Source organism: Loxodonta africana, chromosome 7 (genome assembly GCF_030014295.1).
Source record: "Loxodonta africana isolate mLoxAfr1 chromosome 7, mLoxAfr1.hap2, whole genome shotgun sequence".
Classification (NCBI taxonomy): Eukaryota; Metazoa; Chordata; class Mammalia; order Proboscidea; family Elephantidae; genus Loxodonta; species Loxodonta africana.
Genome location: NC_087348.1, coordinates 73057839 through 73075707, shown reverse-complemented (window position 1 = coordinate 73075707; position 17869 = coordinate 73057839). Strand labels below are relative to the sequence as shown.

At 45.6% G+C, this 17869-nt stretch overlaps 1 protein-coding gene across 2 annotated transcripts; it reads left to right on the top strand.

Annotated features, from left to right (window-relative positions):
- Window positions 1-4678: 4678 nt before the first annotated feature.
- ADM (adrenomedullin) lies at window positions 4679-7074 on the top strand. 2 transcript variants are annotated; one of them, XM_003412167.4, is made up of 4 exons: window positions 4847-4962; window positions 5382-5500; window positions 5696-5845; window positions 6052-7074. In XM_003412167.4, exons 2-4 carry the CDS (start codon window positions 5403-5405, stop codon window positions 6368-6370), a joined length of 567 nt encoding a protein of 188 aa, XP_003412215.1. In that variant the 5' UTR covers window positions 4847-4962; window positions 5382-5402; the 3' UTR covers window positions 6371-7074. The 2 variants fall into 2 exon arrangements, with proteins under 2 accessions (XP_023406627.1, XP_003412215.1); XM_023550859.2 differs by lacking the exon at window positions 5382-5500 and having other exon boundaries at window positions 4679-4962.
- The last annotated feature ends 10795 nt before the right edge of the window (window positions 7075-17869 follow it).

Here is a 17869-nt window from a genome sequence, read left to right as displayed (position 1 = left end):
TTTTTGTTGACTTCAAATTTTCCCAGATTCGTATTTTGTACATTCCACATTCCAATTATTAATGGGTGTTTGCAGCTGTTTCTTCTCATTTTGAGTCATGCCACATCAGCAAATGAAGGTCTCAAATCCATGTAATTAAGATTGACTCTACTTTGAGGAGGCAGCTCTTCCCCAGTCGTATTTTGAGTGTTTCCAACCTGAGGAGCTCATCTTCTGGCACTATATCAGACAATGTTCCACAGCTATCATAAGGTTTCCAATGACCAATATTTTTAGTAGATTGCCAGGTCCTTCTTCCTAGTCTGTCCTAGTCTCAAAGCTCCGCTGAAACCTGTCCGCCATAGTGACCCTGCTAGTATTTGAAATACCAGTGGCATATCTTTCAGCATCACAAATCCATCCCAGCACGACAAACTGACAGATGAGTGGTGGCCAAATGGTGTAATCATTTCTTTTATCATCCATTCACTAATGGTAATCATTGTGCCATTGGTGGTAAATTTCTCTGTATGTCATTTCATCTTGTTCTGTTATAGCTGTTAGTGTAACAAACTTCTCTACTTTTTCCACCTTGTCTGTGTTCTCTTTCATTTGTCCTGCAGCTACTTATCTTTAAGTTTCAGGGAGGTCTGTCTTATGGCTTTATCATGTACAAAGACTGACCGTTTCTGTATGTCTGCTTTCTGCATGAGCACAATAACAAGGCAGAAAAGCATTACTTTTCCTCAGGCTGACATCCTGGAAAATATGTCCCTGGGTGGTGCAAGTGGTTTGCACTTGACTACTAACCTAAAGGTTGGCAGTTCGAACCTACCTAGCAGTGGTGTGGAAGAAAGGCCTGGCAATCTGCTTTCCTAAGGATTACAGCAAAGAAAGCCCTATGGAGCAGTTCTACTACCAGGGCTCACCATGAATCAGAATCAACTCCACCACAAAGGGTTTGGTTTAACGAGAGAAGCTAATAGTCCTGCCTAACCCCATCTCTCCAAGCAAAATAGGAATTGAAGATATAAAATCAAAGCTTTTTCATCTTTAGCAGAAATTCTCAACTTGGCCAGCCCCCTGAAATTGCATGCCTGCTTTATACTTAAATTGGTTTATGCATTTTTCTGGAAATGATCAGTATTTTTATTAGCTCCTTAGAGAAGCCAGGGTTTTTTTTTTTTTTTAAAGTGCTCTGAGCCTTGTACCCTCTTCCCTGTGTGAGTGACCATATCCAAAAGGCTGATTGTGTCCTTTCTATAAACCACTTTGTGTTCTGACTCCAGGAGGCTTCTTGAACCTTGTTTTCAAATGAACTCTATAAACCAACCCTCTGCTTAACAAAGGCATTTTGAACTACATGAATAATAAATACATCATAAAAATCCCTGTTTGAATAAAGAAGCATCAGAGAAGTTATGCAGGTCACTTAGCCACTGTTTTAGTTACTTTTATGAATATCATTAATGTTACTTATTGTTTCTTATTACTTTTCTAAATGACCTGAGTGCAGTCTCACAGGCTTTAGGGACCTTGCTTATGTGTTAAGTGAAAAAACAGTACACAAATGTTCTTTAACTCCAAACATTATTAAGGGTGAAGACTGAATTTAAGGCCTAAAAGTAATTCAATTGGAATGTGAAAAAACAGACACCATTACGTAACAAGCCCTTAGCATATTTGTACTTATGTCTGTATACATGATGTCAGCATACATACATTTATTACAGTGCTTTGGGCTTGGTTTATTTACCAACTGGCCTCTTAAAATTCTTGGGCGCACACACAAAAAATGGATCTTCATTAACCAGGATTTTTTTTTCTGGCCAGCGAGATTTTAAAGATGTTTTTTCCTTCGCTTCCTTCCTTCCTTCCTTGTAGTGTCCACGGTTAATGTGAATCTACAATCACTGCAATTTAGATGGATGCAACTCCATTTTAACAAATCACCAGGAGAATAACTCCCAGTGCAGAGTTTTCCTTCTAGATCTGATCATTGAACCAAAAACGCATTCCCGTGATGTTCTTGGTCTTTAATCATGATTAAGTAAGCGAACCGGAGATTTCACAAGGTGGGGGAGGGGCGAAGGGCGAATAGATCCCAAGATTTGGCAAATTCTTTATATTTTTTCCGACTTAAACCTCTGACCCTTTGGAGAGTACTCGCATCCCTGCAGTCCACCCACGCAAACGCGCGCGCGCGCGCGAGCACACACACACACGCTTTCGAATTTAAAGGTGTTCTAGCAAAATCCTCTGAGTTGCCAGTCTGAGACTTTACTTAGATAAAGAATTGGCGGGTTCTCAAGTTTCAGGTCTCTAGGTGCCAGAGCGACAAAGCGCACCAGCGCTGATAGGGCGCGTGCCAAGGCTCTCAGGTGGGAATTCGTGGCACTGCGAAGCGGTCGCTGGCGTAGGCACTAGAGCCAGGTGCAGCAGGGCCGAAATTCCACTCTTGGGTTCTCTTGCCCTGAAGCCGCCAGCAGCACAAAGCGAAGTTTGTTCCAAGAACACGCTTTTCCGCGCTTCTGCAGCCAGAGCAAGAGCTCGATTTCCCGGACAGATCCAGGGGCTTTCCTGAAGGATTCAGAGAGGAGGCAACCAGACACAACCCCAGCGTCCTCTGTAGATCCAACTCCCTACGGCTGGTGGGGACTGGAAGGAACGAGTCCAGATCACGGGACCTTCCCTGGTTGTGAGCCAGCGCCCAGCTGTCCTTGACCTCCTCTGCAGCCAGGGGCGCGAGCCGGAGAAATGAAAGTAAAACCTGTCCTGGCCCGGACCCAACTGGAAGCTGGAGACAAGTAGGACGCAGCCCGGGATAGACGGCCCATCCAGGGCCTGTGCGAAGAGCCCGACCTGCAGAGGAAGAAGTGAAAGGAAGAGATGGGAAATGGGGGACGAGTGAGAAAAACAGGCCACAGGCCCCCAACAGAGTAATAGCGCAGTGCAGACACCCACCGCCCCACCCGCTCTGCTGCGGAAATTGCCCTGCGGCCAGACAGGCGGCCTGAGCCGGGTGGAGTCGCCACGCTGCGCCTGCATCGCTCCTGGTGCCCCAAGCTCTTATCAAAACCAGAGCCAGGAATCTGTTCCTGGCCTTTAACTGGAACGCAGGTCCCTTCAGGGGACTCCCTCAGGGAAGAGTCAGAATAAATAACCCCGGCGCCGCCATTCCTTCCCTAGGTGCAATGTCCACGGCTCAGTCCTGAGAGCCAGAAGGCGGCTGAGCTAGCAGCGCACGGCCCAGGCCGCGCTGTGGCCAAGGTCCGGGCCGCCTAGCGCCCAGGCTCCTTTGCACTGGGTCTGAGAACCAGTATGGAAGAATGGGCAGGAAGCTTAGAGATATGCTGGGGGCAAGTTTGGAGATGGGGAAACCGGAGAGAGTCATGACTGGCCCACATTCACACAGCGAATTGTCCTAAGAATGAGGACTAGAAGTTGGTCAGCAGCGCCCGGTGGTCTCATGCCCTAGGCTTCTCAGTCTGGGTGTTAGAGTTTAGGACCTGAGGCTGACTGAGGTAGTAGGTGATATGACACTAGAGACCTGCATGCAAGAAGTAGGGAGCCCTTCGAGGCTGAGCCTTCAGTTTGGTCCCCAGATGGGAAGTATGAAAGTGAAGTCTAGAAGCAGCCATGGGAGAGTACAGGTGACAAACGTGTTTGGGGTGATTCATCATGAACAGGCACAAATCTTTGGGCGAGGGCTGGTATTCTCCTCTCCCCTTTGGCGAAGCGATGACCCCAGCCTAGAAGAATTCACACAGTGCCCCAGTCTTCAGTGCTTGCTTGAGGACCGAGTGAGATCTTTATTGCTTACTAGCTCTAATGTGACTTTGGGCAAGATGCTTCCCTTCTCTGAACTTCAATTTTCAACTTAGTGAAATGGGAAAAGTAATGTTACCTTCCTTGCTTAACTCAAGGGTTGGTATGGGGATCAGAGAGGATGAGAATGTGGCAGTGCTTTGTAAACTGTGGCGGTTAACATGCGTGAAGCATTAGTGTGCTCCCTGGCAGTCAATCCTCACGTTTACAGTGGGTGAGTGAAGGCTCCGAGGGCAGCCGGCCAAACTCTCAGGTTGTAACCTTATAAGGCATAATTGGATTCCAAAGGGGGGGCGGTGGTGGAATGAAACGACATCTTCTTCATTTTGGTCATTCCTATATTTCCAAATAGGCATGTAAAATCTGAAACTTAAGATATTGCCCCCCTCCAAATTCCAATTCTCGAATCAGCCTTTCAAAGCCTTGACCCTACTGCGAAATCTTACTAGCCCATCCCCGAATCCTGGAGTCTCCACAGTTCTCAGGGGGCTGGCGAGCCCCGCTCCTCTTGGCTCTGCTCTGTGTCCTGCCCCTGCAGCTCTGAGCGAATTTGGGGTCGCAACCAGGTCAGAAGCCAAGCCGGCAGGGGGCGCGGTCCCACTCGAGACCACAGGTCCCCAAGTCTGAGGCTCCGACCGCCGCGTGGTTACCCCGGCTGGCTCCTGCAGCACCAATCCAAAAGCCCTGCACTCTGGGCTGCATAGGTCCTTGTTAGGGACCTCAAGAGGTTGTATCGGCCCTACTTCTCCTGGTCTTGAGCCCTGAACCCTATCTCAGAGAGTCAGAGTTATGACAGTTCTTACACTAATCTCCTGGATCCCATCTCTGAGCCCTCGGGCACGCTCGGGCACGAGGGACCCCCAAACCCCATTCTCACTTGCAAGCAATGCGCGCGCCAGAATGCAAGAGCGCGCGCGCCCGAGCAAAAAAAGGGAGGGCGCGTGGGCAGCCCAGGCCCCGCCCCCGCGCTCTTATAAAGCGGAGGCAAGAGAGCTGGCCACTCAGTGGTTTCTTGGTGACACCAGGCAGAAGAGCTCGAGCCTTGCGACCTCTTGCTTCTCACCGCAACCAGACTTGGACGTTGAGGTTTTGCCACTGCCAGAGCGACGTCTCGGACTTTCTCCTCCCTATTTTTGGCAGATCCTCCCTTAGCAGGTAGGTGCCGTAAGCCCCGCGGGTTAACGGGGTCCCTTGCTGAGGCCGGAGGTTGGGAGCGCTGGGTAAGGGGTAAAACGCCCTTTGGAGGGTCTTCTGAGGGGTACACCCCAGTTTCGGGGCCAGCTCCAGCGCACAGCGATTCAGTTCCCTTTACTCCGTCAGCCAAGTCCCGGGAAGTTGAGCAGGAAACCTCTGGGAGCCTGGCGCTGTGCAGCGGCCTCCCCCGCGGGTCTGTCACTCGCCGGCTGGTGCAAACGCCGCTGGCGCTTTTCTGCGCCCCAGGGAGATAAGCGTCCGATTGCCAAGCCAAGCGCGAGCTGAGTCCGCCCGCGCCGGGGCCCCCACCCTCCCTTCGTGTCCCTCCGTGGCAACGCGACTGGCCCGGGTGCTCACACTCCACTTCTCTCTCTCCTCAGGGTCTACGCATCGTCGCCGGGATGAAGCTGGTGCCGGTAGCCCTGATGTACTTGGGCTTGCTAGCTTTCCTAGGCGCCGACACTACGCGGCTCGACGTGGCGTCGGAGTTCGGGAAGAAGTGAGTTCCGGGCAGCGCCTTCCGCAGTCCTAGTACCTGGCGAACAAGGGAAACTGGCCATTGGTCCCAAGGGGTTAGAAGTGATCCAGGGCAGGGATCCGTCGCCGGGGTCGGCCGCTCCGTCCGGCGCCGGGCAGGGTGCGGGCCAGGACGTCGCCCGTACGCATGCGAATCTGGTTTGCTTGTGTTTTCTAGATGGAATAAGTGGGTTCTAAGTCGTGGAAAGAGGGACCTACGGGTGTCCAGCAGCTACTCCACCGGTCTCGCTGACGTGAAGGCCGGGCCTGCCCAGAGTCTCATTCGGCCCCAGGACGTGAAGGGAGCCTCTCGAAGCCCCCAGACCAGGTAACTTTGCTGGGAGCCGCCTGGGGGTGGGGATACGTGGGCCGGGAGACCTCTTGGTCCTGGGGATAGTCAGGGCTGGATGGCAGATCAGAGGGCGGGAGCCGTTTTCAGCAGTTTTCTTGGGTCCTAGAACGCTCCCATTCTTGGCAGCTTGGGCCAAAGTCCTACTTGATGGGGTCTCACGTTGCCCTTCTCCCCCTCCACAGCAATCCGGACACCGCCCGCATCCGAGTCAAGCGCTACCGCCAGACCATGAACAACTTCCAGGGCCTGCGAGGCTTCGGCTGCCGCTTCGGGACGTGCACTGTGCAGAAACTGGCGCACCAGATCTACCAGTTCACGGACAAGGACAAAGACGACGTCGCCCCCAGAAACAAGATCAGCCCCCAGGGCTACGGTCGCCGGCGCCGGCGCTCCCTTCCCAAAGGAGACGGGCGCTGGACTCTGCTGTCGCTGGAGCCACAGGCGCGCGGAGCTTCAGCCTCCCGTGCGCACCGAGTGCTCACCGCCCTACTCAGGATTTAAGTGCCTGTGGCAGCAGTGAACAGCCGCGCAAGCATCCCGCGGGATCGGGCTGAGACAGTCTTGCAAAGACCCCCGAGTGGAGGAGGCACAGTCTGGCGAGTCCTGGCTTTGCAGGGGTCCCTCCTCCTCGCGGGGCAGCACTCCCTTCGCCCGGATCCGGCCCAGGTGCCCCAGGGGGGCAGAGGAATTGCAGGGAGTGTCTCTCAGGCTCGTGGAGAGGAGAAACAGAAATAAATGCTGAGACTCCCGGGGCAGAGGTCTGAGCCACTGCCGTGCCCGCCCACAAACTGATTTCTCACGGGGTGTCACCCCACCGGGGCGCAAGCCTCACGATTACTTGAACTTTCCAAAACCTAGAGAGGAAAAGTGCAATGCGTGTTGTACATACAGAGGTAACTATCAATATTTAAGTTTGTTGATGTCAAGATTTGTTTTGTAACTTCAAATATAGAGATATTTTTGTACGTTATATATTGTATTAAGGGCATTTTAAAGCAATTGCATTATTCTCCCGCCCCTTTATTTTAATACGAGAATGTCTCAGCGAGGTGTAACGTTGTTTGCTGTGTGGATTGTATGTGTGTGTGAAAGAGAGAGACTGATTACCCCCTGGGGAAGAAGGAAACACAATGTCTCTGTATAATCTATTAACATAAAATGGGTGATATGCAAAATAGCGAACCAATAAACTGTCTCAATGATGATTCATTCTCGGCTCAAGCGTCTTGGGAAGGGTGGGTGTCCCTTGTCCGGACCGGCTCCGGAGCCGTAGGGTCCCTCCGCCTGGTTTCGAAAAATACGACGGCCGCGCACGACGAGTGCTGGCCCCTCTGCCGTGCTGAAACCGCGCGGAATGAACTGTCACCAGCTCGGCTGTCCGTGTGGGGCACGCGGAGCGCGTGCCCTGGACGCGGGTCAGGACGTCGTGGGAACGCCCGAGGTCACCGCCTCGCGTGGTGGCTGGACCAGGAGGGGTGGGGTGAGCCCTAATGTAGAGGCGAACGAGGACTCTTCGGTTGCGCAACAGAGTCCCAGATTTACGGAGTTGCTCAAGGAACCCAGCGCAAAAAGGGCCTGTGGGAGTTGGGGTGGTCTCCAAGGCCTTCTAAGTGAGGGGTTTCCCCAGGCTGCAGCGGGGTGTTAAAGTTAGAAGCTCCCCCAGCAAAGTGTCGGGACGCCTCCGGGGAAACCACAGCTGGACCTGGTCAATAACCCCAGTCTTCTCTGGCCGGAGAGCCCAGGGGGCCAGCGAGCTCATAAGCGAGGCTGCAGCGCCCCCTACCGGCCGCCGCGCAACGGGCCCACGAACCTTCAGGCAGTACGTGCGATTTAATAGATCCTCCTACGTGGGAGTCAGCACACAGCCTTAATAACAGAGTTAAAAAAAAAAGAAGTTCGCAGATGCCAACCAGGGCCGGCCCCCTCCCGCCCCCCGCCAGACCTGCACGGCGGCTCCGTGTTCTGGGACAGTGACTCAGCGCCCACACGCTGCGCAGCGTGCAGCTGCTGGCCGGAGGCGGGCGGGACGGACGTGCCGCCGGAACCGTGCGCCTCCGACGGCCTGAGACCTTCATTGTTCCGCCTTCCCTCGCTGCTCTCCTCTTCCTTCCTCCTTCCCAAGCTTTTTTCATTTTTTTTTCTCCACTTCTCTCTCACCTTCCTTTCGCCTCCTTGCTTTATGCTTTGTTATGTTAGAAGGTTGATCCCAGTTCTGGTGATAGAAGCTGAACACCAAGACCTCACTGTATGACTAGAAAGGACAGGGATGTAGTGGAACGGTTAATACAGAAGGAAGAGAGGTGGTAGAGGGAGGCGAGATACCTGCCTATGGAAGAGGCACCCCTGTTTTTTTATTTCCTTGCCCCATTTGTCTCATCCAGTATCCTGAAGACCCAGGATGGAGATCAAATGCTTGCCCTTTCCAGACCCAATGCTTGTCCTTTCCAGAAAGTTTGCCTGGTCTCTCCATTGCAAACCGTGGCTGGAATGTTGGTGCTTCTAGTGATCTCAGAAACCTTCCTCACTAAGAAAAGCTTGAAGGTGAGTTTGGAGAATGGAAATGTTTCTGGCAACAGCCCCCTCCTGGGCCTTTTGCTTCTATTGCATATCACAGGACTCCCTCAAAGGGGCTGGGATGGTGAGTTCCTTTAATGCACACTGAAAGGAGTGGGCCCTAGGTCTGAGGTCCTGAGACAACAGGATTATGAAGCAGTTTAAATTGAAAAGAAAGTAGACCCTGGCACATGGAATTTCCCTAGGGCCATGCAAGGCCTCAGTTTTGGGCACTTAGCTGTTGACAGTGTCAATCCTCAAATAGTTCATTTCCCTGATTGATCTTAACAATAATTTTGTGAAATTCACCGCAATTAAGGGGATACAAATGAAGCAAAAGATCATTGGTGTCCTCAAGGGCCTTTTTACAAATATTCATTTGGATTGCTGGGCCAGGCACTGCATAAGGTACAAGGCATGTATGAATGAAAGAGTGAATAAAAATTCCATTCGTGGAATTTCTGTGCCAGTGTGTGGTTCCGGGTGGTCTAAAGGGGCTACAGAAACTACAGAGAGCCGCAAACACTTGCACCTCCCAGACAGTGGCTCATGATTAAACCATAGCCGCAGAGCTCTCCAGCCAAACCTCACTCTGGCTGGGCTTCAGGCTGCAGACAAAACTGCCAAAGGCCAGTTGGGCACTAGCTTAGGGCTGTTTTGAGCAGGGGACGGGCATCTAGCCTCCTGCTGAGGGAGTCTTATGACTTCAGGGAATCCAAAGCAAGTGAAGGAGATGGTTCAGCTCTGAGATAAAGGGGCAGCTGCTCAGCTGGAGTCCTTCCCAACTGGAAATCCTGTGACTGGACACATGTCTGAGGAGACAGAGACCCTCCTGAGAACAGTCTTGTTTGAGTTCAGGATTGACTAAAGGTCACCATCAAACCCTGGGGCCCTTCACTGGAGGAGTTCAACTTAACTTCTAGAGTTTTTTTGTTTGTTTGTTTTGTTTTGTTTTTTAATTAGGTGCGGAAACCTAGCAGGATTGGGCTCCCTGATGCCGACAACGCATCATATATCAACAGTAATGAGTCACTTGTGAGCTGATTTGACCTGTCCGAAACTGAGAAGTTGTCACAGCTTTTTATCTTTAGCTACTGTTCCTGGCTGTGGGAATGGTACCATCCATTTGTAATCAGACACGCAGTACCAGGCGATTTCTTGAAAAGCCAACACCTTGGCTGAACAGCTAAGGGTGGAGGGCAGTGATGAGGAGGGGTGAAAATGGATTCTTTCCTTAGCACCTCCTTTGTGTCAGACCTTCTCCTAGCCACTTTGTATACCTTATCTCCTCTGGTCCTTACAGCAGCCTTGTAAAGTAGGTGTTGTTATCTCTGCTTGTAGACAAGGAAATTGAACTTCAGAGACATAAAGTAACTTAGCCAAGGTTACACAGTGAGTAATAAGTGGTGGAGTCTGGATTTGCACCCAAGTGCTGTGGGCTATTTTAATGCTATGAAGACATACGGAGTAAAGTAGGATAATTTTAACATCTGGATTCTCAAGCCAGATGTCCCCAAATGCCCTCTAATATAGGGATGGCTTAGGTAGGTGATTTACACCTGTGGTTGTGAAACATTTACATGAGGGCTGGCAGGCTGGGAAGGAGAGCTGCTTCAGCTGTGAGCTCCAGTGAGTGCAAAATAAATAAATGAAGTGAGTTTTAATATTTCTTGGTCCCGGTTTGAAGCAGGGATTATAAATCAGGAATAGCCATTTTTTTCCCGCCTGAGTTAAGCCACTGACCTCTTTGGTTTTCATTGCTAAATATAGTTAGAACATACACTGAAGGCCTCAAGAGCTAGCTTCTAAGGAAAGGCCTTCTGAGCTATTCCTGGCCAAACTCGGTCCAACACTAGGTCTTGAGTCGCCTGGAAGAACACCTGTGTCCACAAGGTTACAAATAGTGTTTCCACCCTTGAGGTGGAACCTTTTGTCTTTGGCTCAAGGAATCTTTTCAGAGGGTGTTTTGAGCTGATTCTAAGAGTTATGAGTGCTGCCCCTCCTTCCTCAAGCCCTGAAGGAGAGGGCCTCCTTATCCTTGTTCCCACAGAGGTTTCTGCCAAAGTCAGATTGGAGGCTTGGTCTTCATTTGCATGGAAAGAAGGGTGAGGCTAGATAGCTATCTGGTGGTCCCACTGGCCTTATTCCAGAGCTATTTTGGAACATTCTGGAAAAACAATAAAATGACTGTGGCCACACAGGCAGCTGACTTTAGTAGGTTATTGTACATTTATTTAACAGCAGAAAGAAGCTCTGAGTAGTAAGATGAATTTTTAAAACATAAAAAAATGCATTTTACTAATTATACAATGTTTTTTCAGTATAGAAAAAAAGAAATAAGACTCACCTTTCATACCACTTCAGAGATAACCACTATTAATATTTTAGAATACATCCTTTTAAATGTTTTTATACATTATATGTGTACACATATAAACTTTTTTTTTCTTTAAATTGACCTCAGGCGCAGAGAGCTGAATCAAACATGCTCCTCAGTTTAAGGCAAGTTGTCACTATCAGTCTGTGCAAGTCCTCTTACTTGTTTTATTTACATTATATTTTCTCAATTCAGTGTCCCTTCCCATCCTTCATAGGGATCCTCTTTGACATGCTTTATATACAGTAAAACCTGTGAAAGCTGGAACCTGTGTAAAGCAAGAGCCTGTAAGAGAAGGAAGACTCAAATATTTTCCACTAAAATGAGTGATACAAAAGTGGTAAGTCTGCACGCTGTCAAAGACGGAAAACTTACATGACCTGGAAAAACAAGGCAGTCCTGGTGCATTTCCAGCTGTCACAGGTTTTGCTGTACTTATATACATAAACTCTTGTAAAATCTCTTGTTTTGTGACTATGTGTTTTTAATATACAAATATATTGTTTTAAAACTTTTGTTGTTCCCTACTTTATTTACTCAATTCTTTAAAAAAAATCTATCCCTGTACGTTGTTTCTTCTTATTACCACGTAACACTCTGTAGTATGCACCTACCACATTTTACTGTTGTCCCTTAATGAGGAACGGTTAGGTTGCCTCCAGCACCCCTCTGCCAAAAATAATGTAATGAACATCCCTTTTCATGCCCCCCTATGGATCGGAATAAGAATTTCTTGGGAACATATGTCCAGGAATGGCATCACTTGGTCCAAAGGCTTCTACATACCAATTATGCTGAATTCTGTGAGATTGCTTTCCAGAGTATCTATGCCAGTTTGTATTCCCACCAGCTATGTGTGTGAGTTTCCATCTCCCCATACCCTTGTCAGGAATCCATTTTTCTGATCTTTGTCATCCTGATAGGTATGTTACCAATCGCCAATCTAATACAAAGAGTCCTTGTCTTTCCTGAGTAAGAATACATGCAAAAGACAAACTTTATCTTCAGCAAGGTTTATTTTGCTGGAGTCAAGCAAAAAGAGTCAGCGGGGAACTAAGCCTCTCCAAAAGGCTGACTCAAAAAGGGAAGCAAGGCTAGGCTTATATGAGTTCTGCGGAGACAATAGAGTAATGAATAGTTAGTGGGCTTCTTTCAAGGGGCGGGTACTTCTCAGAATGGTGGTGCATGTTAATAGGTTGCACAGGCATCTGGAAGCTAAGATGGAACCCCCTGATATTCAAGATGGAGTCCTCTCGGCAGCCCTTGGCATCACTTATTATGGGATATAGTGCAAGTGCGCTGATTTTTGGCACTACATCCTCATCTTTGGAGGGCTAAGGAAGGTTAAACAGCTGTCACACTTTGTTCTTCTGTGCATGGGAGAGCCTATAAAGCCGGGAGGAACTAGAAAAACACTAAGAAGGAGATAGTAATTCATGGGTTGTTTTAACCTTATCTCATGTTGACAGGGTGTGGTTCCTGTTTACCCAACTTCTAGATGGTTATCTTTTAACAGCTCTTTTGTTCCACCAGCACAGTTAACCCTATCTGTCTCAGGTATAAAGTAGTATGGCACTATGGTTTTAATTTCCATTACTCTGGTTACTAGTGAATTTTAGCGTATCTTCATTTATTTGTTGATCATTTGGACTTTCTCTAAGGGGCCATGCATTAAAAAAAAAAAAAAGGTGGAATCATGTTGGTCTGTAACCCTTTTCCCCCACATGGTATATTTTGGGCATCTTTCCATATCAATAAATACATCTCTACCACATCATTTTTATTATCTGTACAGTATTTCATCATATGAAGATATAATTTGTTTAACCAGTCCACTGCTGTTGGACATTAAGATTATTCTCTCTAAGTTTTTACCATTAAAAAAATTCCCCAATATCTTAAACGCTAGCAAGCAGCCATCTAAGATGCATCAATTGGTCTCAACCCACCTGGCTCAAAGGAGAATGAAGAACACCAAGGACACAAGGCGATTACGAGCCCAAGAAACAGAAAGGCCCACAAGAACCAGAGACTACATCATTCTGAGACCAGAAGAACTAGATGGTGCCCGGCTACAACCAATGACTGCCCTGACAGGGAACACAACAGAGAATCCCTGAGGGAGCAGGAGAGCAGGGGGATGCAGACCCCAAATTCTCATTAGACCAGACTTAATGGTCTGACTGAGACTAGAAGGACCCTGGTGATCATGGCTCCTAGACCTTCTGTTGGCCCAGGACAGGAAGCATTCCCGAAGCCAACTCTTCAGACGTGGATTGGACTGGACAATGGGTTGGAGAGGGATGCTGGTGAGGAGTGAGCTTCTTGGATCAGGTGGACACTTGAGACTATGTTGGCACCTCCTGCCTGGAGGGGAGATGAGAGGGTAGAAGAAGTTAGAAGCTGGCGAAATGGACACAAAAAGAGAGAGTGGAGGGAGAGAGCGGGCTGTCTCATTAGGGGGAGAGTAATTGCGAGTGTGTAGCAAGGTGTATATGGGTTTTTATGTGAGAGACTGACTTGATTTGTAAACTTTCACTTAGAGCACAATAAAAATTACTAAAAAAAAAATTCCCCAGTAAACATCTTGTGTGTTCATCTTTGGGCAAGTTTCTGACTATTTTTTGGGATAAATTCTTATAGAAGCAAAATTACTGAGTCAATGGGTGTTTTAGTCATCTAGTGCTGCTATAACAGAAATACCACAAGTCTATAGCTTTAACAAAGAAAAATTATTTTCTCACAGCCTAGTAGGCTGTAAGTCCAAATTCAGGTGTCAGTTCCGGAGGAAGGCTTTGCGTCTCTGTCGGCTCCGGAGGTAGGTCCTTCTCATCGGTCTTCCCTGGGACTAGGAGCTCCTCCATGAATGAACCCCGGGTCCAAAGTATGTGCTCTGCTCCCCGTGTTTCTTTCTTGGTGGTATGAGGTCCCTAACTCTCTGCTTGCTTCCTTTTTTATCTCTCCTAAGGTAAAAGGTGGTACAGGCCACACCCCAGGGAAACTCCCTTTACATTAGATCTGGGACATGACCTTAGGAAGGGTGTTACAATTCCAACCTAATCCTCTTAACATAAAATTACAATTGCAAAACGAAGGACAACCACAGAATACTGGGAATCATGGCCTAACCAAGTTGTCATATATTTTGGGGGGACACAATTCAATCCATGACAATAGGTATGCACTTTTTGTTGTTGTTGTTAAGGATTTGATACATATTGCCAAATCGCCCTCTGGAAAGATCAATTTGTACTTCTACTGACAGTCTATAAATGTCAAAAAAAAAAAAAAAAAGCTAACATTAATAATAATTTTGTTGTATCATTTTATAACCAGTCCCTGAAAAAAAAACAAAAACCAGAAAACTGTAGCCTTTGGAGGGTCCTGAATTTATTTGAGTGTCTCAGTTCCTTTTCTTCTGTCCCTAAGCAAGCCTCTTTGTTGCTAAGAAGAGGAAAATCCTCCCCAAGGCTCAGCAACTGCTTTTCAGGTCAAGCTTTCCATTCTGGTTTTTAGTTTAGTTACCTTGGTTTGGTCTTCTGTGAATTTCCCATGTTTTCTTGGGAGTTCAGCTATGCATTTAAAAAGATGTTAATTATATTTTATCTAGCATTTCTAGATGCTTTATTTTTTTTTATTGCAGGACGATTTTCAGTTTAGTCTGTCATAATGTCAGACATAGAAGTCAGCATCAACTGTTCTCATTATTATTTTAATATAGGTCGTTGATCACTAGTGAGATTAAATATTTTTCATGACTTTTTTTTATTATTTAGATCTGTTATATATTGTTTTTTGAAGTTATTGATCCTTTTTTTTCTGTTGGGCCATTTATCTTTTTTCCTATTGATTTGAAGTAGCTCCTTACTGATTAAAAATATTAAAGTTTTGTCATGTACATACATAACATTCTTTTTTTTTTCCTTTTTTTGTGGAGTGTGGTTTATTTTTTGCCATCTAAAAATTGTAAATATTAATCAAACATCAAGTTTTTTAGGTTCTGCTTTTGTTGGCTTGCTTAGGAAGTCCTTCTCAGCCTCAATATTTTTAGAATATTCACCCCTATTTTTTCTATTACTTTTATGGTTCCACTTTTTAGTTTAGATGTTTCCATGCAACTGGAATTTATTTCAGTATATGATGTGAGGTAGGGGTTTAACAATTTTTTTCCTTTGTTGTCCAACACAAAAACTGAGTAATGCATCTTTCCTTCAGGATTCAAGATGATTCCTCCATCATATGCTGCAGAGGTTTTCAAGTTGTATTCTGCAGAGTCACAGAGTTCCCCTGTTACTTCTGCAGTTTCCTAGGAAGACAAGGGGAAAAAGCCAAAGAGCTAGACTCTCCAGCTCCTGGTGGAACAGCTTTACTCTTTTGTTTCTTTGTTTGTTTTATATGTTGGGGCTCCATGTTAGATTTTATTTGAAGAAAGAGTTCATCTACCTGCAAACCAGTAATATAATAAATTCTTAAACAGTAAGTATTTATTCTGTTTCAGGTCCTTCTTTTCTCTTCCATTGCTCAGTCTGTCTCTTCCTGCACCAGTTTAACAATTAAAAAATTATTATGAAAATTTCCAAACTTCCACAAAGATAAAGATATTAATATAAAGAATCCCTGTATGCCCATCATTAAAATCCAACAATTATCAAGCTTTGCCACACTTGCTTTTCCTATCCCTTCTCCTTTTGTAGTGTTTGTTTTTGTTTCTTGGCAAAGTATTTGTTTTCTTTTTCTTTATTTCTCCTTTTTCTTTCCTAGACATGATATCATTGCACCCAAACACACTTCAGTATGCATCTGTTAAAAAAAAAAAAATGAATTAATAAAAAAAAGAATGTTTTAAACTCTATCAGCATTGAAAAGTGAGATAGACAGCTCCACAATTATAGTAGGAGACTTCAACGCACCACTTTCGGTGAAGGACAGGACATCTAGAAAGAAGCTCAATAAAGACACCGAAGATCTAAATGCCACAATCAACCAACTTGGCCTCGTAGACATTTACAGAACACTCCACCCAACAGCAACCAAGTATATGTTCTTCTCTAGTGCAAAAAGTGCATGTGGAACATTCTCTAGAAGAGACCACGTATTAGGCTATAAAGCAAGCCTTAGCAGAATCTAAAACATTGAAATATTACAAAACATCTTCTCTGACCATAAGGCCATAAAAGTGGAAATCAATAACAGGAAAAGCAGGGAAAAGAAATCAAACACTTGGAAACTGAACAATACCCTGCTCAAAAGACACTGGATTATAGAAGACATTAAGGATGGAATAAAGAAATTCAGAGAATCCAATGAGAATGAAAACACTTCCTATCAGAACCTTTGGAACACAGCAAAAGCAGTGCTCAGAGGTCAATTTATATCAATCAATGCACACATCCAAAAAGAAGAACGGGCCAAAATCAAAGAACTATCCCTACAACTTGAACAAATAGAAAGAGAGCAACAAAAGAAACCCACAGGCACCAGAAGAAAACAAATAATATAAATTAGAGCTGAACTAAATGAAATAGAAAACAGAAAAACAATTGAAAGAATTAACAAGACCAAAAGCTGCTTTTTGAAAAAATCAACAAAATTGATAAACCACTGGCCAAACTGACAAAAGAAAAACAGGAGAGGAAGCAAATAGCCCAAATAAGAAATGAGAGGGACGATAATACAACAGACCCAACTGAAATTAAAATATACTATGAAAAACTATACTCAAACAAATTTGAAAACCTAGAAGAAATGGATGAATTCCTAGAAACACACTACCTACCTAAACTAACACAAACAGAGGTAGAATAACTGAATAGACCCATAACAAAAGAAGAGATTGATAAGGTAATCAAAAAACTCCCAACAGAAAAAAAGCCCTGGTCTGGATAGCTTTGCTGCAGAGTTCTACCAAACTCTCAGAGAAGAGTTAACACCACTACTATTTAAGGTATTTCAGAGCATAGAAAAGGACGGAATACTACCAAACTCATTCTATGAAACCACCATATCCCTGATACCAAAACCAGGCAAAGACACTGCAAGAAAAGAAAATTACAGACCTATACCCCTCATGAATGTAGATGCAAAAATCCTCAACAAAATTCCAGCCAATAGAATTAAACAACATATCCAAAAAATAATTCACCATGACCAAGTGGGATTCATACCAGGTATGCAGGGATGGTGCAACATTAGAAAAACAATTAATGTAATCCACCACATAAATAAAACAAAAGAATCACATGATTTTATCAATTGATGCAGAAAAGGCATTTGACAAAGTTCAACACTCATTCATGATAAAAACTCTCAGCAAAACAGGAATAGAAGGAAAATTCCTCAACATAATAAAGGGCATTTATACAAAGCCAACAGCCAACATCACCGTAAATGCAGAGAGCCTGAAAACATTCCCACTGAGATCGGGAACTAGACAAGGATGCCCCTTATCACCGCTCTTATTCAACATTGTGCTGGAAGTCCTAGCCAGAGCAATTAGGATAGATAAAGAAATAAAGGGCATCCAGGTTGGCAAGGAAGAAGTAAAAGTATCTCTAAAATCTACATGATTTGCGGAAGCCATGATCTTATACACAGAAAACCCCAAGAAATCCTCCAGAAAACTACTGAAACTAATAGAAGAGTTCAGCAGAGTATCGGGATACAAGACAAACATACAAAAATCAGTTGGATTCCTCTACACCAACAAAAAGAACATCGAAGAGGAAATCACCAAATCAGTGCCATTTACAATAGCCCCCAAGAAGATAAAATACTTAGGAATAAATCTTACCAGAGCTGTAAAAGACTTATACAAAGAAAACTACAATACACTTCTGCAAGAAAACAAAAGAGACCTACATAAGTGGAAAAACGTGCCTTGCTCGTGGATAGGAAGACTTAACACTATAAAAATGTCTGTTCTACCAAAAGCGATCTATACATTTAATGCAATTCTGATCCACATTCCAAAGACATTCTTTAATGAGTCGGAGAAACAAATCACCAATTTCATATGGAAGGAAAAGAGTCCCCGGATAAACAAGGCATTATTGAAAAAGAAGAACAAAGTG

Coding starts and splice junctions, on each gene's coding strand:
- ADM (XM_023550859.2), top strand. CDS start 4,694: ATGCGCGCGCCAGAATGCAAGAGCGCGCGCGCCCGAGCAAAAAAAGGG. Junction 4,963..5,695: donor GGCAGATCCTCCCTTAGCAG/GTAGGTGCCGTA, acceptor TGTGTTTTCTAG/ATGGAATAAGTGGGTTCTAA. Junction 5,846..6,051: donor TCTCGAAGCCCCCAGACCAG/GTAACTTTGCTG, acceptor CCCCCTCCACAG/CAATCCGGACACCGCCCGCA.